Here is a 22,760-nt window from a genome sequence, read left to right as displayed (position 1 = left end):
TCCTCCTTTACACTGTCTTTAATCTCTCTCTCTCAGTCTTCAACTATCTCTCTCCCTCCCTCACTGACTTTCTTGTGTTCTCATGCTCCGTCTCTCTCTCTCTCTCTCTCTCTGCAGATGGGATGAGCCAGGGAGGAAGGCAGAGAGCTTTGCCAGTTGTTTGTGAGAGAGAGCAGGAATTCCATCTGTGTTTAGTGGAGCAGCTTCCCAGGAAATACATCGCAAATACGTTTTCAAGCTGCGCTTTGAAGGTGCATGCTGATAAAGGTAAGACAAGCGGGAGAGGATGTGTGTGTGTGTAGAAACAGGGCTGTCACATGGTGTAGATGGAAGTCAGACCGAAAATGCTTCTGCGTTAGTCTTACGTTACTACTGAGTGCACTCCAGAGTGGATATTATGTGCTATTTAATACCACTTATACGTAAACGATTCGTTTTGGTAGCATGTCAACTTCTAACTTCCTAACGTCATAGATTACTTATTTACTTGAGGAAATTTTGATTCTGAAATCTTGAAAACATGGATCATCTCTGCAGGCAGTCTTGGTGTGTTAGCGACAGGAAGTGTTGGCCATCACATCGCTATGGTTAGACTGAGACATTTGCTCAGAAGTTAGTTCGTTTTTTAATTACATTTAAAGATATAAAAGGGGTGGATGACCTTAAACCTACAGCACACTACAGTGTTGCTATACTTCAAATCTCTTGGGAATAAAATGACGGAGCATATCAAAATCTTAACTTCTCCTAGAAAACATTTTTGAGTATACAGTCTTTGGGACAATTTGTTGTTGTTGTTTATTGATGCGTTTGATCCCTGACTTCCCAAAAGACTAATACGCAGTTAGTTCAGCTTTCAGGCAAGTGAATCAAAAATTGTTCTGAAATGATAATAAATGGTCACAGCGTGTCAAGCGTGCGGCAGAGAAAAATATAATTGGTTTGTGTCAGCATCACCATCTAAGATCTTGAGACCTCTTAATGCTCTGATTTGGCCATGCAAGAGTTTGCAGAATTGTTTGCTAAAATCCACAGTGTCCCACTTGCCCTCCAAGACCTCAACTGTGTTGTTTTTTTCTCTCCTGGCACTCAGAGACTCCTGCGTAATTACATTCTGACAGCACGATGGACAGGGTGTCCGCGGTCTCCGCACCGTCTCACCGCGTGAGCTCGTCCACCACATTCAGAACCACGGACAGCTCCCAACTGACACCTACAGTACTTACTGATGCGACACCGTAAAAGCAATGCACTTTTAGGGCTGGCATTATGCAGAACAGGCCATTTGATGGCTAATCTCAAACAGGTTGTTGTGTGTGGGAGCCACGGTGCGTGTTGATCAAGCCGAGGGGAGGGGGTGACAGGAATTCAGGCGCCCGGTTGTAGCCATCCCGGTCTACACCAATCTGTCTCTCCCGGGCTTGTGTCCAGCACTGCCCCGGCCCCTTCTGTGAGAGTCACTGACCACCGCGATCCGCGCTGAACTCAAGCCGAAAGTGGAAGGAGATATTGATCAGGGGAATTAAGCTTCTTTGTGGCGCCTGCTTTATCAATGAAGAAGCAGGTTTGATTAAATGGTTTAAAGGTGATTGACTCTACTGGGTTTCTCTGACATGTTTCACTATCTATAGCTGTAAGCCTTAATATTTTGGATTGGAAAATAAAACAATGATTTATTTTTTTAAATGGTTAAATTATTAAAAAATAAGTGCAACGTAAAATATTGCCCAACAATTGAGCTGTCGAGTTGGATATCATTGTAAATGTCAAATACGTATAGATAAGTTCTTAAGGTAACACCCACATTTATTTTTTAATAGAGGGGGAAAAGTTGTGGATTGCAGCTTTGAAGGGACAGTTTTGCCAAAAATGAAAATTCTGTCATAATTTACTTGTTCCCAACCTGTATCATTTTTTTGGTTTTGTTGAACACAAAGACAGATATTTGGACGAATGTTAGCAACCGACAGTTCTGGGGCACCATTGACTACCATAGTAGGAAAAATTATCGTATAACTTTTTGGTTCTGTGGAACACAAAAGAAGATATTTTGAAGAGTTTAGGAAAGCAAACAGTTCTGGGGCGCCTTTGACTTCCATTGTCATTTTTTTCTACTATGGTCGTCAATGGTGCCCCAACACTGTCAGTTGCTACCATTCTTCCAAATGAACACAGGTTTGGAACAACTAGAGGGTAAGTAAATGATGACCGAATTTTCATTTTTGGGTGGAGTATCCCTTTTTTTCATCTCTCCAAAGTAACAAAGATTTTGAAGAATAGGTAAAGATGTACAGTACTCCTGCTATTATTGTATTTCTTTATTTTATATTTTATTTAACTGATCCATTTGCATTGAGTTGCTTATTTATTTTTAGCCAAACAGCTGTTAAAGAAATAATGGGTTGTTGTGCAAAATAAAGGCAAGATGTTTATGAAATGTACGTGCAAGTGCAAGGCATCGTGAATCAATGATATCTGGTCTGACCGAGACCGGATATCCATGAAGACATTTTCGATCAATCCACAAACTGACATTCATATCAAACAGCTGGAGGATGGAGCAAACAGAACCAGTGCATGGATAGCAAATCAATAAGATAAAATGTATTTGCTTTTAAGGACATAACAAATGGAACTGTGCTGTGATGCGCGTGCTTCTCTGTGTATTTCATTTGCATTGCATTAACTGTAATAATTTTACCATGTTATGAAGCTTAAGCATTGTTTATGGCCTGAAAAGCCTCGGTGGACACAGAAGTGTCTCATCCATTATGTACAGTAACCTCCATTTCATATTGTACTACAGAACAATAACTCTCAGCTGCGAGTCCTGCCAGTTCTTCACTTAAACCGCTGGACGTTTTTTAGCCGTTGGTATCATGGAGTCATAATACTTTATTAAGTGTAATGGTAACTTCATAAATTTTAAGGCTGAATGCGCCTCTACAAATATATCGTTAGAATTTGATGAATTGTTGGTTCATAAAAGCTTTGTGTTTAATGAGTGGGCCGTGAGAGATATTTCATAGCGGTCGTCTTACTCTGAGTGAATTAAAAAAGAAAGCTTGGCTGCGTGAAGAATGTCGCCTGTGATGAATTGTACTCGGCTTTCTGAATTAGTCTTTGGATTTTGAAATAATCGCATATTGGATGCGTCTTACTAAATAAATATTGTTTTGAAGTATCAAACCATGTCAGGATGGTAATGTTTTCATCCCCAGGCATTTTGAATGTTCCCTCAGATGCTGAGAAAAATGACCGTTCGTTTTGTAATGGGTCTCTGTAACGTCTTTTATCATTGTGGCTTTTAATTTTGAGCTACTGACATAATTTTGCCACAACATGGGAAGGAACTGTAAACTAATTTATCATCACCTGAAATATGAGAAATAATGGAAAAACCCCACACACTCGTCCATTTAACAATACGTTTTTAATGACCAACACTCACACAGTTCATTCTAAAAACAAATGGATAGTTCACACAAAAATGAAAAACCCTTTATCATTTACTCAACCTCATGTCATTTCTTTCTTCTGCAGAACATACAATATTTAAGATGTGAAATATGAAACATATTTGGAAGAATGTTGGTAACCAAACAACACTCTCCCCCATTGACTTCCATTGTATGTAGCCCTGAGACATTTCTCAAAATATCTTCTTTTGTGTTCTGCAGAGAAAAGAGTCATATACAGGTTTTGAAAGACATGAGGACAGAATTTTTATTTCTGGGTGAACTATGCCTACTTCTCAAAGACATTTTTAGTGGCTCCAATGACATTTAAGTGGACGCACCGTTCAAATACTGTGGGTCCGCTGTTTAAAGAACAGAACAGAAAAGCAGAATTTTAGATTTATTCTCTCTTCTTTCTGCCAGGAACCAATGGTGTCATGGCTTCCATCCCAGCGAGAGGGAGATGTTCTGCTGCTCTAGCTGGGCCTTCACTCCTCTTCATTATCTTTCTCATGTGGATCCTGTGCGTTGACGCTCAAGGTCAAGGTAGGCATGGATGTTTTTAGCATCCTTTGATTTATAAAGGCATTTGTTCTGCAAAAAAACTCACCCGTTGTGAATCTGTTAAGTTCACGGCAGAATTTGACAGGTGTGTTGGAGCTGACCTTTGCTTTTGTTGTGGTTGTGATGTCAGGCCTTAATGGTGATTTTGATGGTTGCCACCGTTGCGTCTCGCACAATTTTTGTGTTTATCAGACACAAAAACAAAAGGTGGGTATAATTGACATTTTGGAGGTGTTCTTTGGTTGGTTTAGTGTGGTATGTCACGTTGTCTGTTTCGTGATGATGAGATGTTCACCCTGAAATGAAACTTCTTTCATCGTTTACTCACCCTCATGTCATTCCAAACCTGTATGACTTTATTTCTTCTGCAGAACACAAAAGAAGATATTTTAGGGAATGTTAGGAACCAAACAACATGGCCCCCATTGACTTCCATTATATACGACATTTCTCAAAATATCATCTTTTGTCTTTCACAGAAGAAGGACTCATATACAGGTTGGTTTATGAGTCTAAATAAACGATGACAGAATTTTCATTTTTGGGTGAACTATACCTTTAAGTCTCGTGTTTGGGATTGGTTTGTGCGTAAAAAGGTAAATAAGAGGCTTAAAAAGAAGAATACGAAGAAGAATTTATTACAAAATACAAAATAGCCTCAGCTCATCACAATAGCCTGTCTTCGCTTATCTTAAACGTCTGTTTGATCAAATAACCAGCAACAATACTGTTTACCCAAAGGATCGTTTCAACTCTGTTTGACTGTACATCTGCCATATTCAAAGTGCTTCTTGAAACAAAGCTCTTCAAATGACGGCGTTTAGCGTTTTACTGCACCGAATGTGCTTCACACCAAACTCATTTCTCATTCTCACAAGTAGCTGCCGTGCGGTTGCACACTTTGGATTCGGGTCCAGTAGTTTTAATTGGCGTCTCCCAGGGAGACAAGGCCACGTTGCCCTCTGCTGTCAGATCCTCAGCAGACTACCACCTCTCCAGCCGCCAGGCTTATTTATAGTGAAGCTGGGAGCTCACACGCACAAACTCATGCAGCCCGGGCTGAAAAAAGAATTTGAGAAGTTATCCTTTTCCCTTCATTGCCAAGCTTCGCTGATGCGCAAACCGCTGCCGTCTACAAGGTTAATGCCGGCTTGTTTTTTTCTATAGTCGGGCGAAGAGTTGGACAGCGTGAGGCTTTAACATTCAGACCTCATACGGGTTGATTAATGGAGCTCAACTGTGGCGGATGCCAAAGTAAAATATGCAACGGGCGATAGAGACAAGCCTGACGACGAACGAGTCCAACATAACGCAGAAGAACAAACCTTTGGGATGTGAAGGTGAAGCTTAACTGTACTGAACTATTTGACAAAGCCGACATCAGGTTGCTCCGGTAGCCTGCCATGCGTGGTTGATGCTTTATTTTTGGTGCGAGTCGTAGAAATAAAACCTGTCTGGTGTGTAATGATTTTTTGTGTGCTGAGCGCTAAAGTTTTTCTTGTGTTATGACAGTAAATTGAGATTTTCAGCTTCACGGTTTGAGAGAGCATCATTATAAAAAAACCCAGACCAGAAATTAAGTCGACTCATTTATTCACCCTCATGTCATTCCAAACCTGTTTGACTTTTTTTCTTCTGCACAAAAGAAGTCGTTTTGAAGAACGTTGGTAACACCATTGACACAAAACCACTGAGACATTTCTCAAAATATCTTATTTTGTGCTCCATAGAAAATATACAGGTTTTTCTTTTTCTCAGTTTCATATCTTTCTTTGGTACTAAAACAAGCAAAGATTAATAGCTTTCAATAACAGTTCAGGGATATAAGAGACAAACCTATAACCTCTGAGCTCTGCTTTAGTACCACTGAAGCTTGTTCTTCACAAAGAACTTAAATCGAACTGGACAAGGTCGTTGTATGGGGGACAACTGGGAACTTTGTGTCTCGCTGTGTGCAGAAAGAAACCCCTAATGTCCTTTATGACCGGGATTTTCAATCCTGCTCCTGGAAACCTATGATCCAGCAGTTTAACTCTAACCACTATCATTTTTTCCACATTTTTGTGAAACACAAATCAAATGACCGTCTTATTATACTCTCCAAAACCATGTTTCCTCTGTTGTTTATACCATTTAATAATGTCAAGTCAGTTTGTTTCAGTTCAATGTTTTTGGGAATCGCTGGGTAGGTGTGTTGTGTCTTGCATTGTGCAGCCATGACTGCATTCATTCATCCGCTGTAACCGCAGACTAACTGCATTACTGGAAATCTATCTTCGTTACCTGGCCATTCTGGCTCCGCCGTGGCTCTGTGTCAGGTTGATGCTCTTAGCTGAAGGAGAGAATGGAAAGCCTCTCACGTCTGAGCTGGTGCTGGTGGAAATGCTTTCCATCATTGTGTGGAACATGCTGGGGATTTTGTTTATTCGCATGTCGTGTGGAAGTAGAGAAAGTTGAGCCATTCTGTGATGGACATTTTTTTTGCAGATTACGGTTGGATTTTTTGCATGGAGTTGACAAATAAACCATACCATGTGTCCTATGATGTGGCAGCAAACATTTAGAAAATGAACTGTTAATAATATAGGGATGCATAACGAATAATCGCGACTAATGGTTTGCAGAATAAAAGTTTTTGTTTACATAATATGTATAATAATGTTGGTGTACTGTATAATAAGTATGTATATATAAATACACATACATGCATTTATATATTTAAGAAATATTTACATGTGTATATACATTTTATATTTATATATAATTTACATTATATATAAATATTTAATATATAATTGTTTTATTATACAAGCATGTGTGCATGTATATATACTGTACATAATTATTATACACAGTACACCAACATATATTATGTAAATGAAAAACTTTTATTCTGCAAACGATTAGTTGCGATTAATCGTTATGCAGCCCTACTGTAGTTAATAATATATAAATTTATATTTAAAAATATATATGTTTATAATATAAAATAGCATAAGGGAAAATTTGTACTGGACACATGTACGGTTTATTTGTCAACTACCCATGTATTGCAATGTCTGTTTTTTGGCCAAGGCACATTTTAGAGCTACTTGTAGAAAAGTGAAAATGTATAATAGCGCACAATTTTAATTATTCATTTTTAATTATTAATAACCGTGAGTCTGATCTTCCCATAGACTGATGCAGAGATTACATATTTTTATAGGCCAACCCGGAAGTTAAGGGCTCGGCATACTACATTCGAAATCGAAAAACGACCGTCTGTGACCTGATTTCGAACAAAATCTGGTCCAAACGACAATTTGTTTCACTAGATCGCCGCAGCAAACCAAACAGAACAGAAGTTCGTGTTGGCCGGTAAACACCCTCGAGCCACCATTGGTCCATGGCCATTACGTAATAGGTGGGTGTGTTATGTAGCGCCGCCTGGTCTGTGGGAAATAACGCGTCATTTATTTAGCTGATGTGAGGTCAGATATGGCCTACATAAAAAAAACGATAACATTTGAGCAGCATGAATACTTTTGATAGTCACGTAGCAGAGGCTATTTGCATGCGTCATGTAAACCCCGCCTCCAGACACAAAGGGGTGTTGGATTGTTCGAAAACACTATACCGTCTCTCAACGTTTTCGAGCTTCGTTTTACCCCCAAACGCAGAACGAAAGCGCAATTCGCCTGGACTATGCCGAGCCCTTTAGCATCGCACTGGTTCCCTCGAGCGAAAGTCTATACATTTTTACATTATTTCTGTACATCATAGACTTTTGGAAGATCGCAAAAAATAGGCTCTGTGAATAACAAAGGTTTTTTGATGTTAGCACGCTCTGTCTATCAACATAATCTTTACAAACAAATATAATATTTGCTCTTTTTGAAGCCTCAGTACAATCGCCAGAAGTAAAAAGCTAACATATGGCTAACAAAAAGCTAACTTGTTAGCAACTGCCGTTTTTAAGACACAACAAAAAAAATCACAAGTGGGTTATAACTGTTGTGTTTTAAACGTGAAAATATTTAGGTTCCGATGGAACCGGACCTGCTAAAATGCTAACTCATCTCTGCTGTACTCTACTGCATATTTTTTCAGCATAATACAATTTAAATAAAGACAAATAATTGCAAAATTAAAGTTAATACAATGTGTGTGTTAGTGTGTCTGCACACAGGAGCACAAGTATTTAATTTTTTCTAAAGCATTAAGCAAACAAGATAATTTAGCAGTTTTCCCCACCGATCAAGCTGTCTTTGAAGTTTAAATTGGACCGAGGCATTTAAAACTCATGCTAATCCTCATAGCTAATCACGAGCTAAACTTTTAATCCTCTTTATAACAGTCAATATTGACTGCCAAATTAAATCAGTGTGTTTTAAATCATAATAATAACTGTGCAAAATATAAAATGTGCTTGTCCGAGCAAAACTCAACAACAGACCACTTTACTGGTCTAGGCACGTCCTGTTTCATTTTTATTTATTTTTAATCTTACATACTGCACACACTTAATTAAATCTTAAGTATATTCGTTTAACATTTAGATTCAGTTATAAATGCTCACTTGGTTGTATTCGTTCAAACGTTTGTGTAGTGTTAAAAAACTAAAACAGGAAGTCTTTTAACAGGTTGCTTTTGATAATCTAAAGAAATAACAAGTAAATTGCATTAGCTAGCAATTTAAAAGTGTGTCTATAGCCTGCATTTTTTGGGTTACTGGTAATTGCGACAAAGTCACACAACCCATTCAACAAATTGTTTATTTAATACAATTAATGTACCATAAAATTCAACAAATTATTTATTTAATACATTTATTATACAATAAAATATTAAAATAAAATAAATTAAATATAGTTATATTATTAGCCACTAGCCAGACCGATCAATAAACACAGACCAGAAGTTAGCTTCAGGCCAGGCCAAGCATCATTGTTATACTCAGATTTTAGAATATTTGATTTGTTTACCAAAGTGTTGGCTTCCTTCTTGACAAATTTATGTTAAATACGTCTAAGTCAAGTCACACACCTTTAGGTAGATGTATCTGTGTTGTTTAAACAGCATCATTGATTATTTTGCACATCTTGATAGTACCTGGTTTGTTGGTAATCTGCGATGCTGCAGAACGTCTGATTTATCAGTATACTGCAACACCACAAAAGCTGTTCAACCAGATGCATCCTCTCCCCACAGACCCTGTGTGAGACACACGCGTGCACAAGTACAGACAGTCAACACACACCCGTGTATGCCCACGATCAGCACAAATAAACGCCACACAATTTCACTCTTTCTCTACCTCTCAGTATTCATTGCTACCCTGTTCTCAAGTACTTTAGCCAGCTGCTCCTGGCATTTATGGTGCCGTGATAAGCCAGTTGTTGTTTGTGTGTGTATACAAGACCATCTGTATCCCTGTCAGCCTTTTTTTTTACTGCCTGGATGAGCTAGTGGTCCAGAGAGAAGGGTATCCAGCAGAATCAGGGCACTGCTGTCCGCCAACTGTGTTAGTGGTAAATAATGCGATATCTACCCACAGCTACCTACAGACTAGATATACCTTGCCAAAGGGCTAAGGGACTTTGGGGAAATGAATTGCTAAACCTGTTTTTTTTTTTGCAGGTAAAGCTTGAACTGTGGACATTTCCATTCAAATATACATTATAACCCTTTAAGATTGCATGTGTCCCTCGAAGGTCAAATTTGGTGACCATTTACTGACTTTCATATCATTTCAAACCTGTGTGACTTCTTTCTTCTGCAGAACACAAAAGAAGATATTTTAAAGTGGCCATAGCTCAGACAGTTTCTGCATATCTCATGTTAATCTTGAGTCCTTACAGAATAGTATTCTGTATATAGAGTCTTTAGTTTGATCACATTTATAACAGATAGATACCGCTGTACGATTATTTCCGAAAACATACGACGCGTGAGGGGGGGATCGGGGGATGGAACTAAAGCATGTGCGCACCCATTGCCAACAAAACACAGACATATGACACAGTTTGACTTACTGTGTGCGGTTCATGTCCGCCATCTTTTAGCGCTGGGACCGCTCCATGTACCAGTTTCAAACGATCTCCAAATCCAGCGTTATATCCACCGTTTATATAACATCCATCTCTGAAATGCCGTGAACAAACAAACACACCTTAACTTCTCTCACTATCGCAAGAGTAACGAGCTGCAGTTGCAGGCCCACTGCGCAGCCAATCTTGACGCAGCGCAGGCAGTCTTGATGGTTAGCGGGTCTCGCTCGTCGGTTGACGCGTGAGCGGGCTATTTCTTTTGCTTGCGTGCTTTTCCGGGAGAATTGCCCCATAAAGGGACTAAGAAAAAACTTTTTTCGAAAAAAACTTTCCGAAACCTATACGAAAACTGGGGGAGTGTATCAAGCACAGTAATACTACGTTATACATCCAACTCATTTTTTGACAAGATGAATGTGTCAAGTATGAGATGACATCACGTTTAAAATTGTAAATAAGTCAGAATGCATGAAACACCATTGCATGCCCCCTTTAAAAATGTTGGTAACCAAACAACTCTGGCTCCCATTGACTTCCGCTGCATGGACACAAAAACACTGAGACATTTCTCGAAATATCTTCTTGACATGGGGGTGAATAAATGATGACATTTTTTGTTTTGGATGAACTATCAATGCTATTTTTAGTTGAACTGTTCCTTTAAATGTCCAATCTGGGTTCCGTTCAGAAATGCATCAGCTTTGAGAAAGTTATAATTGCCCCCAAAACTATTAAGACAAACACAAGACAAACATATTAGTACAAGACAAACATGCTCGGGTGTCTCATTAAACGCAGAGCAAGCTATCTGGCCAGTCTGTTTTTCACCATTAATAAGATTTAATATTACATATAGAGAACGCACTTGTAGTTTTGGGAGTAAATATATCAACATAACTGTGAAACACTGTGTTGTAGACCTCTGTGTGGGCTGTGCTTTAAATGTCTTCAGTATAAGCAATGTTATGAGTTCTGGGTGTATGCAGAGGAGCAGTAGAGGTGATGGCACCTGTGTGTATATGACACAGGTCCATCTGTTGAGCAGCTCCTGTGGTTCACCTCAGACCCTCACGTCTGTGATACAACTGCCTGTCAAGGTGAGCTGTCGGCTGATGCGTGCCTCACACCATAACCTTTAGCTGTAAGACAAGCCACTCAAAGCTGTCTCTGCTTTTTTTCTAGTTTGATGTATGTGAAAAATATCTAAAAATATGATTGAATGTAAAAAGTATCAAATACTCAAGGAGTGAGTTGGTGAAGCAGATGACTTACAATTCAATGAAATCAAAGGTCTAGATAATCCCAAAGTCCACGTTATATTAAGACACGGTTAATGTTAAGTGTATTCTTTCATTAATCTTTTAATCAATCTTTCATTCGTTTGTTACTTTTCTGCCCATACTGCTATCAGGAGCTGAATGACTCGAAGGGTCAAGGCTTTTTTGCATGGTGTGGTTGTCCTATTTTCCAGCTCTTCTTGACAGATCTGGGATCATTGTGACCTAATGTTTTGCTGTGGAAAGTGTTTTCCATAGAACTGACAAAAACACATTTGAACGTCATATAAAATAGTAAAATATAATATAAAATAAAAGTAAAATATATATATTTTTATTTTAGGCGATGGTACGTATGTGAGGCTGTGTAATCCCAGTGCACAAATTTGTCGCTGTCCTTCCAAAACCTTGTATGTCCAAAGTGACTGTTTTTCAGGCACTTTTATAAATGATTAAATACTGTGTTGTCAAAGTATACAAGCACTTTTTAATACTTTTTATTGGCTAGATATTTGCAAAACCAAGTGACAACCATAAAGAGTGACTAATAATATGGCAAAAAATAAAAATGACAAAATATGGAGATACGAGGTTTTAGAAGGACAGCAGCGATTTATTGAAAATGCACTGCACAAAATAAAGGTTGCCACTTTTTAGGTTGCAAACCGACATATATATATATATATATATTGTTTCTATCAAGTGACCGATCAATTTCTAAATTGAATAATTTAGTTAGTGTGAATAGTATCTTATGAGGGTTTTTCGCTGTTATATACTCCACTTACTTGCAATGTGAAACGTTTTACATTCAGGTGCTCTCCCTGAACTGCACTTCAAGTCAAAAAGCACAAACCACTAAAATATTCTGCTTTAGGAAAGTAATTGGTGTCGTTTCTACAGTATCATATGTTTCTGCCACACAGCATATTGTTCTATCTTGGCTCGAGATATGTATCAAAAATGCCTTTTCTGCCACAAAGCAAAAGCTCTATATAGACGTTTACTCATCTCCAGATTATTTCGAGGATTCATCACCAAAATGGTTCGCGGTCGGCCATTAGACGCGACCTGTGCCATCTATCTGAGACAAATGGAGGGCTGATGGATTTCATAGCGAGGAACTGCTGAGCAATAACAATTCAGAACAAACCCGGAGAAGAAAAACTCCCGACGCACGTTTGTTGTACTCCTCAATTTGTAAAGTGTAGTGCTTTTGAGATATTAATGCCAGACGTGCTTCCATGAATCTGTTTTACTGATGGCTTTGGATGCCCATACATCTCAACTTAAAACTCTTTTGCTCACAATAGATGGACAGGAGCAATAGGGATGTTTGTTTATCATCATAAACGGCTGTTTGTTGTTGTCTCTCCTCACATCTCTTTCATGCTCAGTGAGCCGTGAGTCACAGTAACTGAAGGCATGAGGAGATTTTCAGATGATAACTGGCCATCTGTAGCTGTTGAATAGAAATCAGGCCCACATGCTGTAACCCACCATTATATGCTTGGTTTATACAGTAGCCTATATAAGGTAGTATATACAATACTAGATGCATAACATTTCATTTCTGTGGTGTTCTTGTATCAATATAAGCTCGGTTTAATTGAAAATGTCACGTCTTGAGTCTCGGCTGCGGTCAGCTACAACACTAATGGTGTTTGTGTTCAGATAATCACTGAGAATAAATGGATGGAAGGACCCAGAGAACAAGTACATCTTGGCAAAGGGCAGGCTGTGTTTTTAGGCCTGCATGAGAGAGTACAGACTGCCGTGTAGATTGATTCGATTAGCTGCTGTTTCTCTCATACTCTCAGTGGGCAGGTGTCAGGACACGGCCGCTGGAAGACACAATGAAGAAGAATCGCTCCGTTGGCATTGGAGTGTCATTCAGCGTTTACCTTATTTGTACGGCCAACTTTATACTGTACATTTACACCTGTGTAGCAAATTCATTTAAAGCATGATCTGTTTTGACAAAAAAATAACACTTTTTATCAATATGTGTGGTCACAGGGTGTCAAACCCATACCATTTGCACTGCCAACACAACGTTCTGGCAGCTGAGCTACATGGGGACTAAAAAAATCAAATTCTTAGTTAGAAATAGCAATTATAAATAGCAAAATTGATTGTATTGTGCTTCATATAGTCTGTACCTATATTAACGCAGCCAGTTTTAAAGGATTTAAAAGCAGCCGTGCGTGTACATTTATGCATTTAGAAGACAAGTTTTCATTTGAAGCAACGAAATACGCATATTTTGCAGTGTGAGTTCCCTTGCTAATGCAAAAAAAAAAAAACAGTTAGTGCATGTATGTATGTTTTAGTATATAAATAGTTATTTTCAGGGATGTAGTGCTCAAGAAGCTCCCTGTAAGGACCGGACCGGAGTGTCGCGTTTAAACAACTGATGCCCTCTAGTGGCAACTCATGATATACAATCTGAATCTGAAATGGAATTTTGAACCTTTCATGCCAAAGCTATGTCAATCAATTCTGATTTTTATGCTGTGCGTCAGTAGGTATAAATGATATGTTACTCATGGGTGAGGAGATCTTGAGATGACCAGCTGTGTGTGAATACTGTCTGTGTAACGCTGCCCACACATTAAACCATAACACAGGCTGTTCTGTACATAGCTTAGCTTTTAAAATGTGTTTAATGCCAGCTCTTAGTGTATGAGTGCAGTGCAGTTCCGTCATTACTCAAAATAACTATGTGAATGAATATGAATGAATGCAACGAGTCAATCTGGAAGGAATAGTTCACCCAAAAATTGTCCCCATTGACTTGACCATAGTCCTTTTTATTCCTACTATGGAAAGTCAATGGGGACCATTACTTCATTCTAAATATTTTGGGAATTAATGCTTTATTTTAAAAGCTCACGAGTACTCTAATAGCTTTTACATCTTTCTCATAGCTTTGACTGGTGTTGCATAAAAACACACTTCACCTTAAATAAATAACAGATAAATAAAATCAAAGGGTGTCCATAATGGATTAACTCAAGCTACAAACTAATTTGTATCCAAAGGTTAAGGGTAGACATATTAACATTTCATTTCTCTCTTTTTTCAGTATTAAAATAGTCATTTTTATGATTAACTATACTTTTCAGTCATTAAATAGTTATTGTTAGGGGTCTTGCAGCTCATGTATAGGCTTCAGATGTCCATCATTTGTTCCTGGCAACAACATACAATGAGCTGAAGTGCGAAATACTCCACATTAACACTAGGTGGCACTGTTGTCCTGTTTTCAACAGTGAAACAAAACCGCAATGCTTTACTTTTTTTTCTTCCACTTCACTTTTTTCATATTTATCATTGTCCAACCAAAGCATAAATAGTGGATGTACATACATATAAATGTGTATATATTTATACTGCTGCTCTACTTCTGTACCTCATAGTGCTGCGGATACAATTAAGAGACCAGTCCAAATGGTTTCTACATATTGTAGCCATTCCAGTCCAGTATCTGTTGAATTTCAACAAAATCAAACCTCAGGAGTGACAAAGTCATCCAACAGCAATGTGAAAGACTGACAACATGACAAGACGCATGAAAACTGCGATAAAAATCCAGGTTATCACATAACGAAATCATTCTTGAACTTTTCCTAAAAACATGTCCAAATTACTACTGTTGCATTGCTTAAAAGTGAATATGAACTTGTTTTTTTTGTTATTTTGACCTGTTTCTCCAGCTTTCACTTTCTGCAAATAAATGCAAATAGAAACAATATTTTTGTTTGACATTTGGGAGAAATATTGTTTGTAGTTTACAGAATGAAACAAAAATGACCATTTCACCTAAATAGTAAATTCAGAAAAACTGAAACTAATTTTGACATGGCTCTCCCTCTGATTTTAGCTCCTGAAATTGTCTGTGTTCAAGCTAACATTTCCCGTGACATATGGACCAGAGTGTAACGGATCTTGTCTGTCTATAGATTTCATAAAACAGCCACGCAGCGAGAAGCATAACCCAGCCCGACCGCAGATAACTTTATGGCCACTTTTACGAGCTGCCGTTCGGACCGGTCGTTGAGGATGTCCACCCTCGTTTCGACGACCTTGTTGTCCTTGATGTAGACAGTACTGACAGAAAATATCGTTCTCATATCACGCCTGTCACTCGGTCGGCTCATGAAACGTTATGGGTGCTTGCAAACACACGGTCGCTTTTGGCAGCGGACCTCTGCATCACGCTGCAAGCCCCATTGACTCCTTGCCTCGTCTCTCACGGCCAACTCTTATAGCTCGTCTTTAATAGAAACGCTGATGATCTCCATTTCCATATAAATGAATGCAGTGTATGCTCGCTTAAAGAGAATATCTGGAAGCTGTTGGCAATAATACTTCTTTCTGATGACCTTGGAAAAACAAGGTGGCTGCTAGTTAATGTGCACCTTTCACTTCGACAGGCACGATTCCATATTGCATTGAAGGCCCGTATTATTTTTGTAATTGCGCTCTCCAAGATCCGTCCCCCGAACCCCTGTGGCCATGCAATTTTCCCACTTTCTTGTAATTTGACGGCTCATTCGTTGAAGATGCAATCGCTTCCCGAGACCGAAATGGAGTGAGTTTCAAATGGAATCTTACTCCCGGTGAAAAAGTGGCTTCCCTCTTGACCCAAAGCGTGCTGGTTAAATCTAATGGGGGAGCTCTGATTGGAGCTCACGTCCGTCGCTGAAAATAAACACACAGAAGTATGATGGAGCAGGGCGTCGTTCATGTCGCCCGCCCACCGGGAGATGTTACAATTACACCAAAAGAGCTCCCGTATGACCTTTGGCCGTATGGAGTGGGCCTCCAAATGTTGTCCTGTTCTTCTTGATCTCCTCTGGGACGCCCCCGATTCAAGCTCCTGGAGCACCCTAGAGGCTAATGGCTCTCTTCCTCCAGATTAGAGGCGATGTAGATGTTATTATCGTGAAAACCTGACCTTTCACTGTGATTCATGATCATAAATGGGCTTTTTTGTCAGGTCAGCGAGCGAGACGGATGAAAGCGGTGACAATCACGAAAACCAAATTTTCGTTTCAGACTGTAATGTACCATAAAATAAGGCAACTTTACTGATGTGCTTTTGTTTCCAAGAGCATCTCTACACTCCAAAAAATACTTGTGTTGAGTAAAATGTGGACCCAACAGTTGGTTTAAATTAAATGTACACTTTATTCTCAAAGGCGATTCCTCGATTCTCTGGTTCTGATGCACTTATTATAATGTGTCAAACACCAGCCATCCAGACGCTCCACTCGGGAAGCTGCGAGCGGTTCAGGGTGACATTGGAGCGAGCTGTTTCCCCCATGCATCACTCTCTCATCAAGAATAGCAGTAGCTGTAGATTAATGAGCCTGGGAACTGATTATGCCGGGCTGTACATCATGTCTGTCTGCCTGCTGCTCGGCTTGTCAATACCCCACCCTCTCGTGTCTGCCTTCAGCCCAGCACTTTACCAAAACCACTGGACCTTAGACGCTGGGATGCCTCACTAACAAACTCCTGCATGTGGTTGCACGAGAAAATGAGGATGGTATTTATCAAATTTGAGCTGTCTTTATATTTTGTAGAGTTGTGTTAGTGTACTATAATTGGAATTTTGGAATTTTTTCCTGTTTATTGAAATCAAATCAAATATTAGCCTAAAAATTACTGGAAAATGTAAAAGTCCATCGGTAATTTTTTTGGAGGATCTATTGACAGAAATGCAATATAATAGAAATAACAACACTGTAATTTTTGTTGTTGTTGCATTTTCTGTTAATTTTTTACAGATTTTCCACGTTAAATATATATAAAAAACAGAATTTTACAGTTTTTTTTACAGATTTTTATGTATTTTTTAAAAATACGGCCAAAAACTGCAAAATTACAGAAAAAGACCGCAAATTTACAAGACAAACGGGGGGGGGGGACGAGGGGGGGTGTAATTTTTCATGGAAAACCCGTTATTTTACAGTTTATTTCTGGCACCCCAGCAAAACTGCCGTAAAATTTCAGTTTCAGTGCCGGAAGATTTCTTTTTTACAGTTTATTTTTGAAATACGGTCAAAAACTATAAAATTACAGAACAAGACAGCACATTTACAAGAAAATGGGAAAACAATTTCATATATATCGTTATATCCTATAATTTAACAGAAAAAAATATTTTATGGTATATTTCTGTTTTTCAGAATTGTTTTTTGTACAGAATTTTTTTAACAGTGTATGTCTTCAGAGGTGTATAAAGACCTTACACAATGAAGCGTTATGTTTGTTCGGTAGGAGCCCCTCTCCCGGACAGCACGCCAAATACGCATACCATTTTCTACCCCTGCTCTATTGTTATTATCTGCATAGGCGAACTTGTGAATTACCTTAGAATGAGCTATCTACATACACCGCGGGTCCCCTTACATAGAAACACCATGTTGTTTCTATAGTAGTCCTTCAGCAAAGAAGCGAAAACATGACAACATGTTTGTCCTGTGTCCGTTGCCGTAGTGCTTTAAAAGGGAGGTGTAGAGTGAGCCGTTGGTTGCAATTATTCGCGACATCACCACTAGATGAGCCAAAATCTCCACATTGCTTCTTTAAACTAAACGAAAAAAAGTTGTCTCAGAAATAAACTAAAATAGAATAATAAACAAACGAAAAAACTAATAAATTAATCAACATATATGGCAACATAAAAAATAAATAAATAATAAAACTGATGACGAAATTGCTAAAAATGTAACTGAAATTAACATCTAAAGAGCTCATTTAAAATATTAATAAAACTGAAAACAGAAGTAATAATAGAGATACTATAACTATATAATTTTAACACAATACTTAGCATCCCTGCTTAGTTTGGTAGAGCATTGCTTTAGCAGTGCAAAGGTCGGGGGTTTGAATCCCTGGAAACACTCATACTCATAAAACATATGGCTTGAACATAATGTAAGACGCCTTTGGATAAAGGCGTCTGGAAAATGCAGAAATGTAATTTAAAAGAGAATTTTGATTCTGTTTGTTATAAGGTCTCTGTACATTGATGATAAGGTCCTCTGACTTTGCCTTTTATTGAGGAAAGAACTTTTAGATTGAACTTTATTTAATCTTGTCCAAGTTTGGTGAAAAGCAAATCCTTTTTCAGAAGGTTAAGTCTCATCGTGTGATATTCTGGGAAAATACATTTACATTGCGTTTTTACATTTGGCAGAAGCAGGTATTGTGTCAGATTGTCTGTTGCGAGAAAACAGTGACCTTGATGTGAGTGCCAAGCTGTACTAGCAGAGCTATAAAAACTAGAAAGTAAGTATAGATTAGATACTTACACTACACCTTAAATGAATACATTTATTAGCCAACTGTAGCTTAAATTCCCATTGGGTTTTAAAGGGATTGTTCACCCAAAAATAACATTTCTATCATCATTTAGTCGCCCGCATGTCTTTCCAAACCTGTATGATTTTCTTTCATCAGCAAAACAGAAAAGAAGATATTTAGAAGAACGTTGGTAACCAAACAACACTGTCCCCCATTGACTTCCATTGTATGGACACAAAACCATTGAGATATTTCTCAAAATATTTTTTGTGTTCCACAGAAGAAAGAGTCATATACAGTTTTGGATGACATCAAGGTTAATAAATAATTACTTTTTGGGGTGAACTATCTTTTTAAGTACTCTTTTTTTAACACTACCCATATTTCTACTTTTTCATAAAGTTACACTTTGTTCTCTCTTCTGTTGCAAAAACAGGACCCAGCGTCCATTAAGCTTCAGCACACCTGTGCTTTCGCTCCAAAAACGCCTTGATTTAGAAATGCTTGTTTCTGTTGTCGTCACGCTTCTGTGTTTTGCTACGCCGCTGCCCTGAAGCTTGCATTTTTACCTCATCTATCAGTACGTACACACGTCTCATAAATCTACCAGCTTGTTTGCCGTTCTGCCCAGCCATGAGCCCCAGGGTGATCCGAGCCCCTCGCAGGCGTCAGCGAGAGCAACCGATCAGCGTCTGCCCGTAGCTTTCACAGGCCCGGGGAATGCGCGGCAGAATTTATGACATGTTATTAATGCGCCCAGACTTCGTTTTCTTCCGTTTGTAGAGGCCGAGCACGTCGACGGGTGCTCGTTTTTGGAAAATCCGATACTCATTTCTTATACCTACACATAACCGTATATATGCAAATGTATCGACAAATATACGGCAACTCAATTACAGGCCAGTTGCGATGTTTAGCAATGCAGTCGTGCTAAATAACCCGAGCACATAAAAAGTAATAGCTTCAGACCGACGCGTTCTATTGGCTACCTTGGAACGGGGGCAGTTGTGTCGTGCGCTTGATCAGATTAAAATGCAATTGTATTGGGTGCATCTGCTCTAGTGCTCAGTCCCAGCTATGCTCATGGGAGCAATGTGTCTGTAAAGTTAGAGATTAAGTTAAGCTCAATTTACCGCTCTCCTAGTTCACCGGCCAGCTGTGGCCCTCCGGAACGGAAAACACGCTGATTTTCACAGACCTTCAGCAACCCTGTAGCCACCTCTGTTGATGAAAGCTTTCATTTCTGAAAGCTTAAGTGCTAATTAAATTAATCGAAACATCTACAATGAGTCTTTTTTTACAGCTGAAACTGCTGTGTAGAGGTGCGTGCATAAATTTACTTGTTCTTGTGTGTGTTTCTGTATGTTTTGATGGATTAATCTTTCCGACACATTATTGAATGTGTTCTCCAGCACAGGAATGGGTGATAAATTGCACAAGATGAGCGATAAGCGGCACAATGGCCCTGCACCTGCTCACTGCGGCCTTGGAAATATCTAACAAAGCTTCATGCTTATGCTCAAAGTGCCCAGAGTCATACAAATATAGATGTATATAACATAAAGGAGAGATCTATCTATCTCCCTCCCTCCCTCCCTCCCTCAGTCACACACTCACTCACTACCTCCCTCCATCCCTCCCTCCCTCCCTCCCTCCCTCCCTCCCTCCCTCCCTCCCTCCCTCCCTCCCTCCCTCCCTCCCTCCATCCATCCATCCATCCATCCATCCCTCCATCCCTCCATCCGTCGATCCATCCATCCATCACTTCATCCCTCCCTCCCTCCCTCCATCCATCCATCCATCCATATGTCGATCCCTCCCTCCACCCATCCATCCATCCGTCCATCCATATGTCGATCCATCCATCCTTCCTTCCGTCCATCCGTCTGTCCATCCATCCATCCCATCCATCCTATCGATCCATCCATCCATCACATCACCTATCCTCACCTCCATCCGCACCATCCATCCATCCATCCATCCATCCATCCATCCATCCATCCATCCATCCATCCATCCATCCATCCATCCATCCATCCATCCATCCATCCATCCATCCATCCATCCATCCATCCATCCATCCATCCATCCATCCATCCATCCATCCATCCATCCATCCATCCATCCATCCATCCATCCATCCATCCATCCATCCATCCCTCCATCCATCTGTCGCCGTCGTCGTCGTCCGTCTCGTCCGTCCGTCCGTCCGTCCGTATCCATCCATCCATCCATCATCATCCATCATCTATCTATCTATCTATCTATCTATCTATCTATCTATCTATCTATCTATCTATCTATCTATCTATCTATCTATCTATCTATCTATCTATCTATCTATCTATCTATCTATCTATCTATCTATCTATCCATCCATCCATCCATCCATCCACCATCCATCCATCCATACATCCATCCATCCATCCATCCATCCATCCATCCATCCATCATCATCATCCATCCATCCATCCATCCATCCATCCATCCATCCATCCATCCATCCATCCATCCATCCATCCATCCATCCATCCATCCATCCATCCATCCATCCATCCATCCATCCATCCATCCATCCATCCATCCATCCATCCATCCATCCATCCATCCATCCATCCATCCACCGACCGACTTACCTACCTACCTACCTACCATCCGTCCGTCCGTCCGTCCATCCATCCATCCATCCATCCATCCATCCATCCATCCATCCATCCATCCATCCATCCATCCATCCATCCATCCATCCATTGACCGACCTACCTACCATCCATCCATCCATCCACCGACCTACCTACCTACCTACCATCCATCCATTCGTCCATCCATCCATCCACCGACCTACCTACCAACCCAGCTACCATCCATCTACCTATCCAGTGTTTATATGTATCCAAATGCATTCTTAATTTGTAAACTTTAACATTTGTAATTCTTTTCTATTGAGCTATGGTCTGTTTTAGGAGCACAGTGTTGGAAAAATAGCCCCGTCGTCCTCGGCTGGTAAATCAAATACAGACGACGCTTGTGGATGGTGAGGCTGCTATGCTGTCTGTGGGGCGGTGAATGGCCGTCTTTGTCTTAATAGCTTTCTTGTTTTCTCGGTGGCAGTACAATCAATGACTAAACAGTCCACTGAACTGAATTAGTCAGCCCATTCTATCTGCTACGATTTAACAAGCCCCGCACCCATGCAACATGAATATTTTGCCTGTTTGACAAAATCAATAGCGGCTTTTTATGCCACGCTCGTGCACAATGCTGCGCCCGGCCTGCGGCACTTTTTAGGGGAAAAAAAACAATGTAATTATTCTCTGTCATCGTAGTCTCAGACTATGGGTAAACTCGTCTTTGCTTATGTTTGTAAAGCAACATTCCCAACTTTTACTGTATTTTTGTCAATATTCAGGCAATGCTGCCTGTTCAGTCTGCTTGCATGTTACATTTCTATAAATAGAGATGTTACTGTAGTGCTCAAGAAAGTGAGTGAATTATACTTCTGACCAACAGGGGGAGCTTTGACACTTGGATTAGTCTCAGTATGCAATGCAGCTCAAGCATCAAACCACACTGTCCAGTCAAACACACTCCTTCTACCCCCTCCCTTCTTTTGTCTTCTCATCTGCCCTTCGTCATCTGTCAATTTTCTGTCTTCACTTTTGCTGCAATTATTTTTATGTAGATTTAACACTCACTCTCACCGCACGCTGAAGTGAACATGACGAGGAAAATAGTGCTTTGCATCATCCAAATGACCACAACAAGGTAATCCGGAAGCGTTATTAAAAAAACGAATCATTGTTTGTCTGAATTCGCCAAGCACGTCGTTCAACATGTTGTCGTCTTCTGAACATCTGTGCTACCCAGTGTCCTTTCTTCCTCTCCTTCACACAAACACGCGCGCACACACACACACGCACGCACACACGCACACACTCTCTCTCTTTCTCTACTTAAGTAAGTCACTTCTTATCCACTATCACTCATTCAAGCTGTTGTCTTTCTCTCCTTCCTTTCAAACTCTTTGGGTGCGTTCCAGTTCTCAGACAGTGCACTGCCAAGTGGATTTTAAAGGGTGTTTGGTGATACATGCAAGTACTTTAGCATGT

General features: G+C 39.7%; 1 protein-coding gene across 1 annotated transcript in view; it reads left to right on the top strand.

The window, feature by feature from the left end:
• The first annotated feature begins 126 nt into the window (after nt 1-126).
• Nucleotides 127-22,760, top strand: part of robo2 (roundabout, axon guidance receptor, homolog 2 (Drosophila)) — a 363,309-nt gene continuing 340,675 nt past the window's right edge. Inside the window, exons 1-2 of the mRNA XM_057350402.1 lie at nt 127-267; nt 3,882-4,004. Coding sequence (XP_057206385.1) covers nt 3,896-4,004 — 109 coding nt within the window. The 5' untranslated portion in view covers nt 127-267; nt 3,882-3,895. The remainder of the gene's footprint in view (nt 268-3,881; nt 4,005-22,760) is intronic.

The sequence above is a fragment of the Triplophysa rosa genome, linkage group LG14 (genome assembly GCF_024868665.1).
Source record: "Triplophysa rosa linkage group LG14, Trosa_1v2, whole genome shotgun sequence".
Taxonomy (NCBI): domain Eukaryota; kingdom Metazoa; phylum Chordata; class Actinopteri; order Cypriniformes; family Nemacheilidae; genus Triplophysa; species Triplophysa rosa.
The sequence above is the reverse complement of the archived record's forward strand: the minus strand, read 5'-3'. Positions and strand labels throughout refer to the sequence as shown.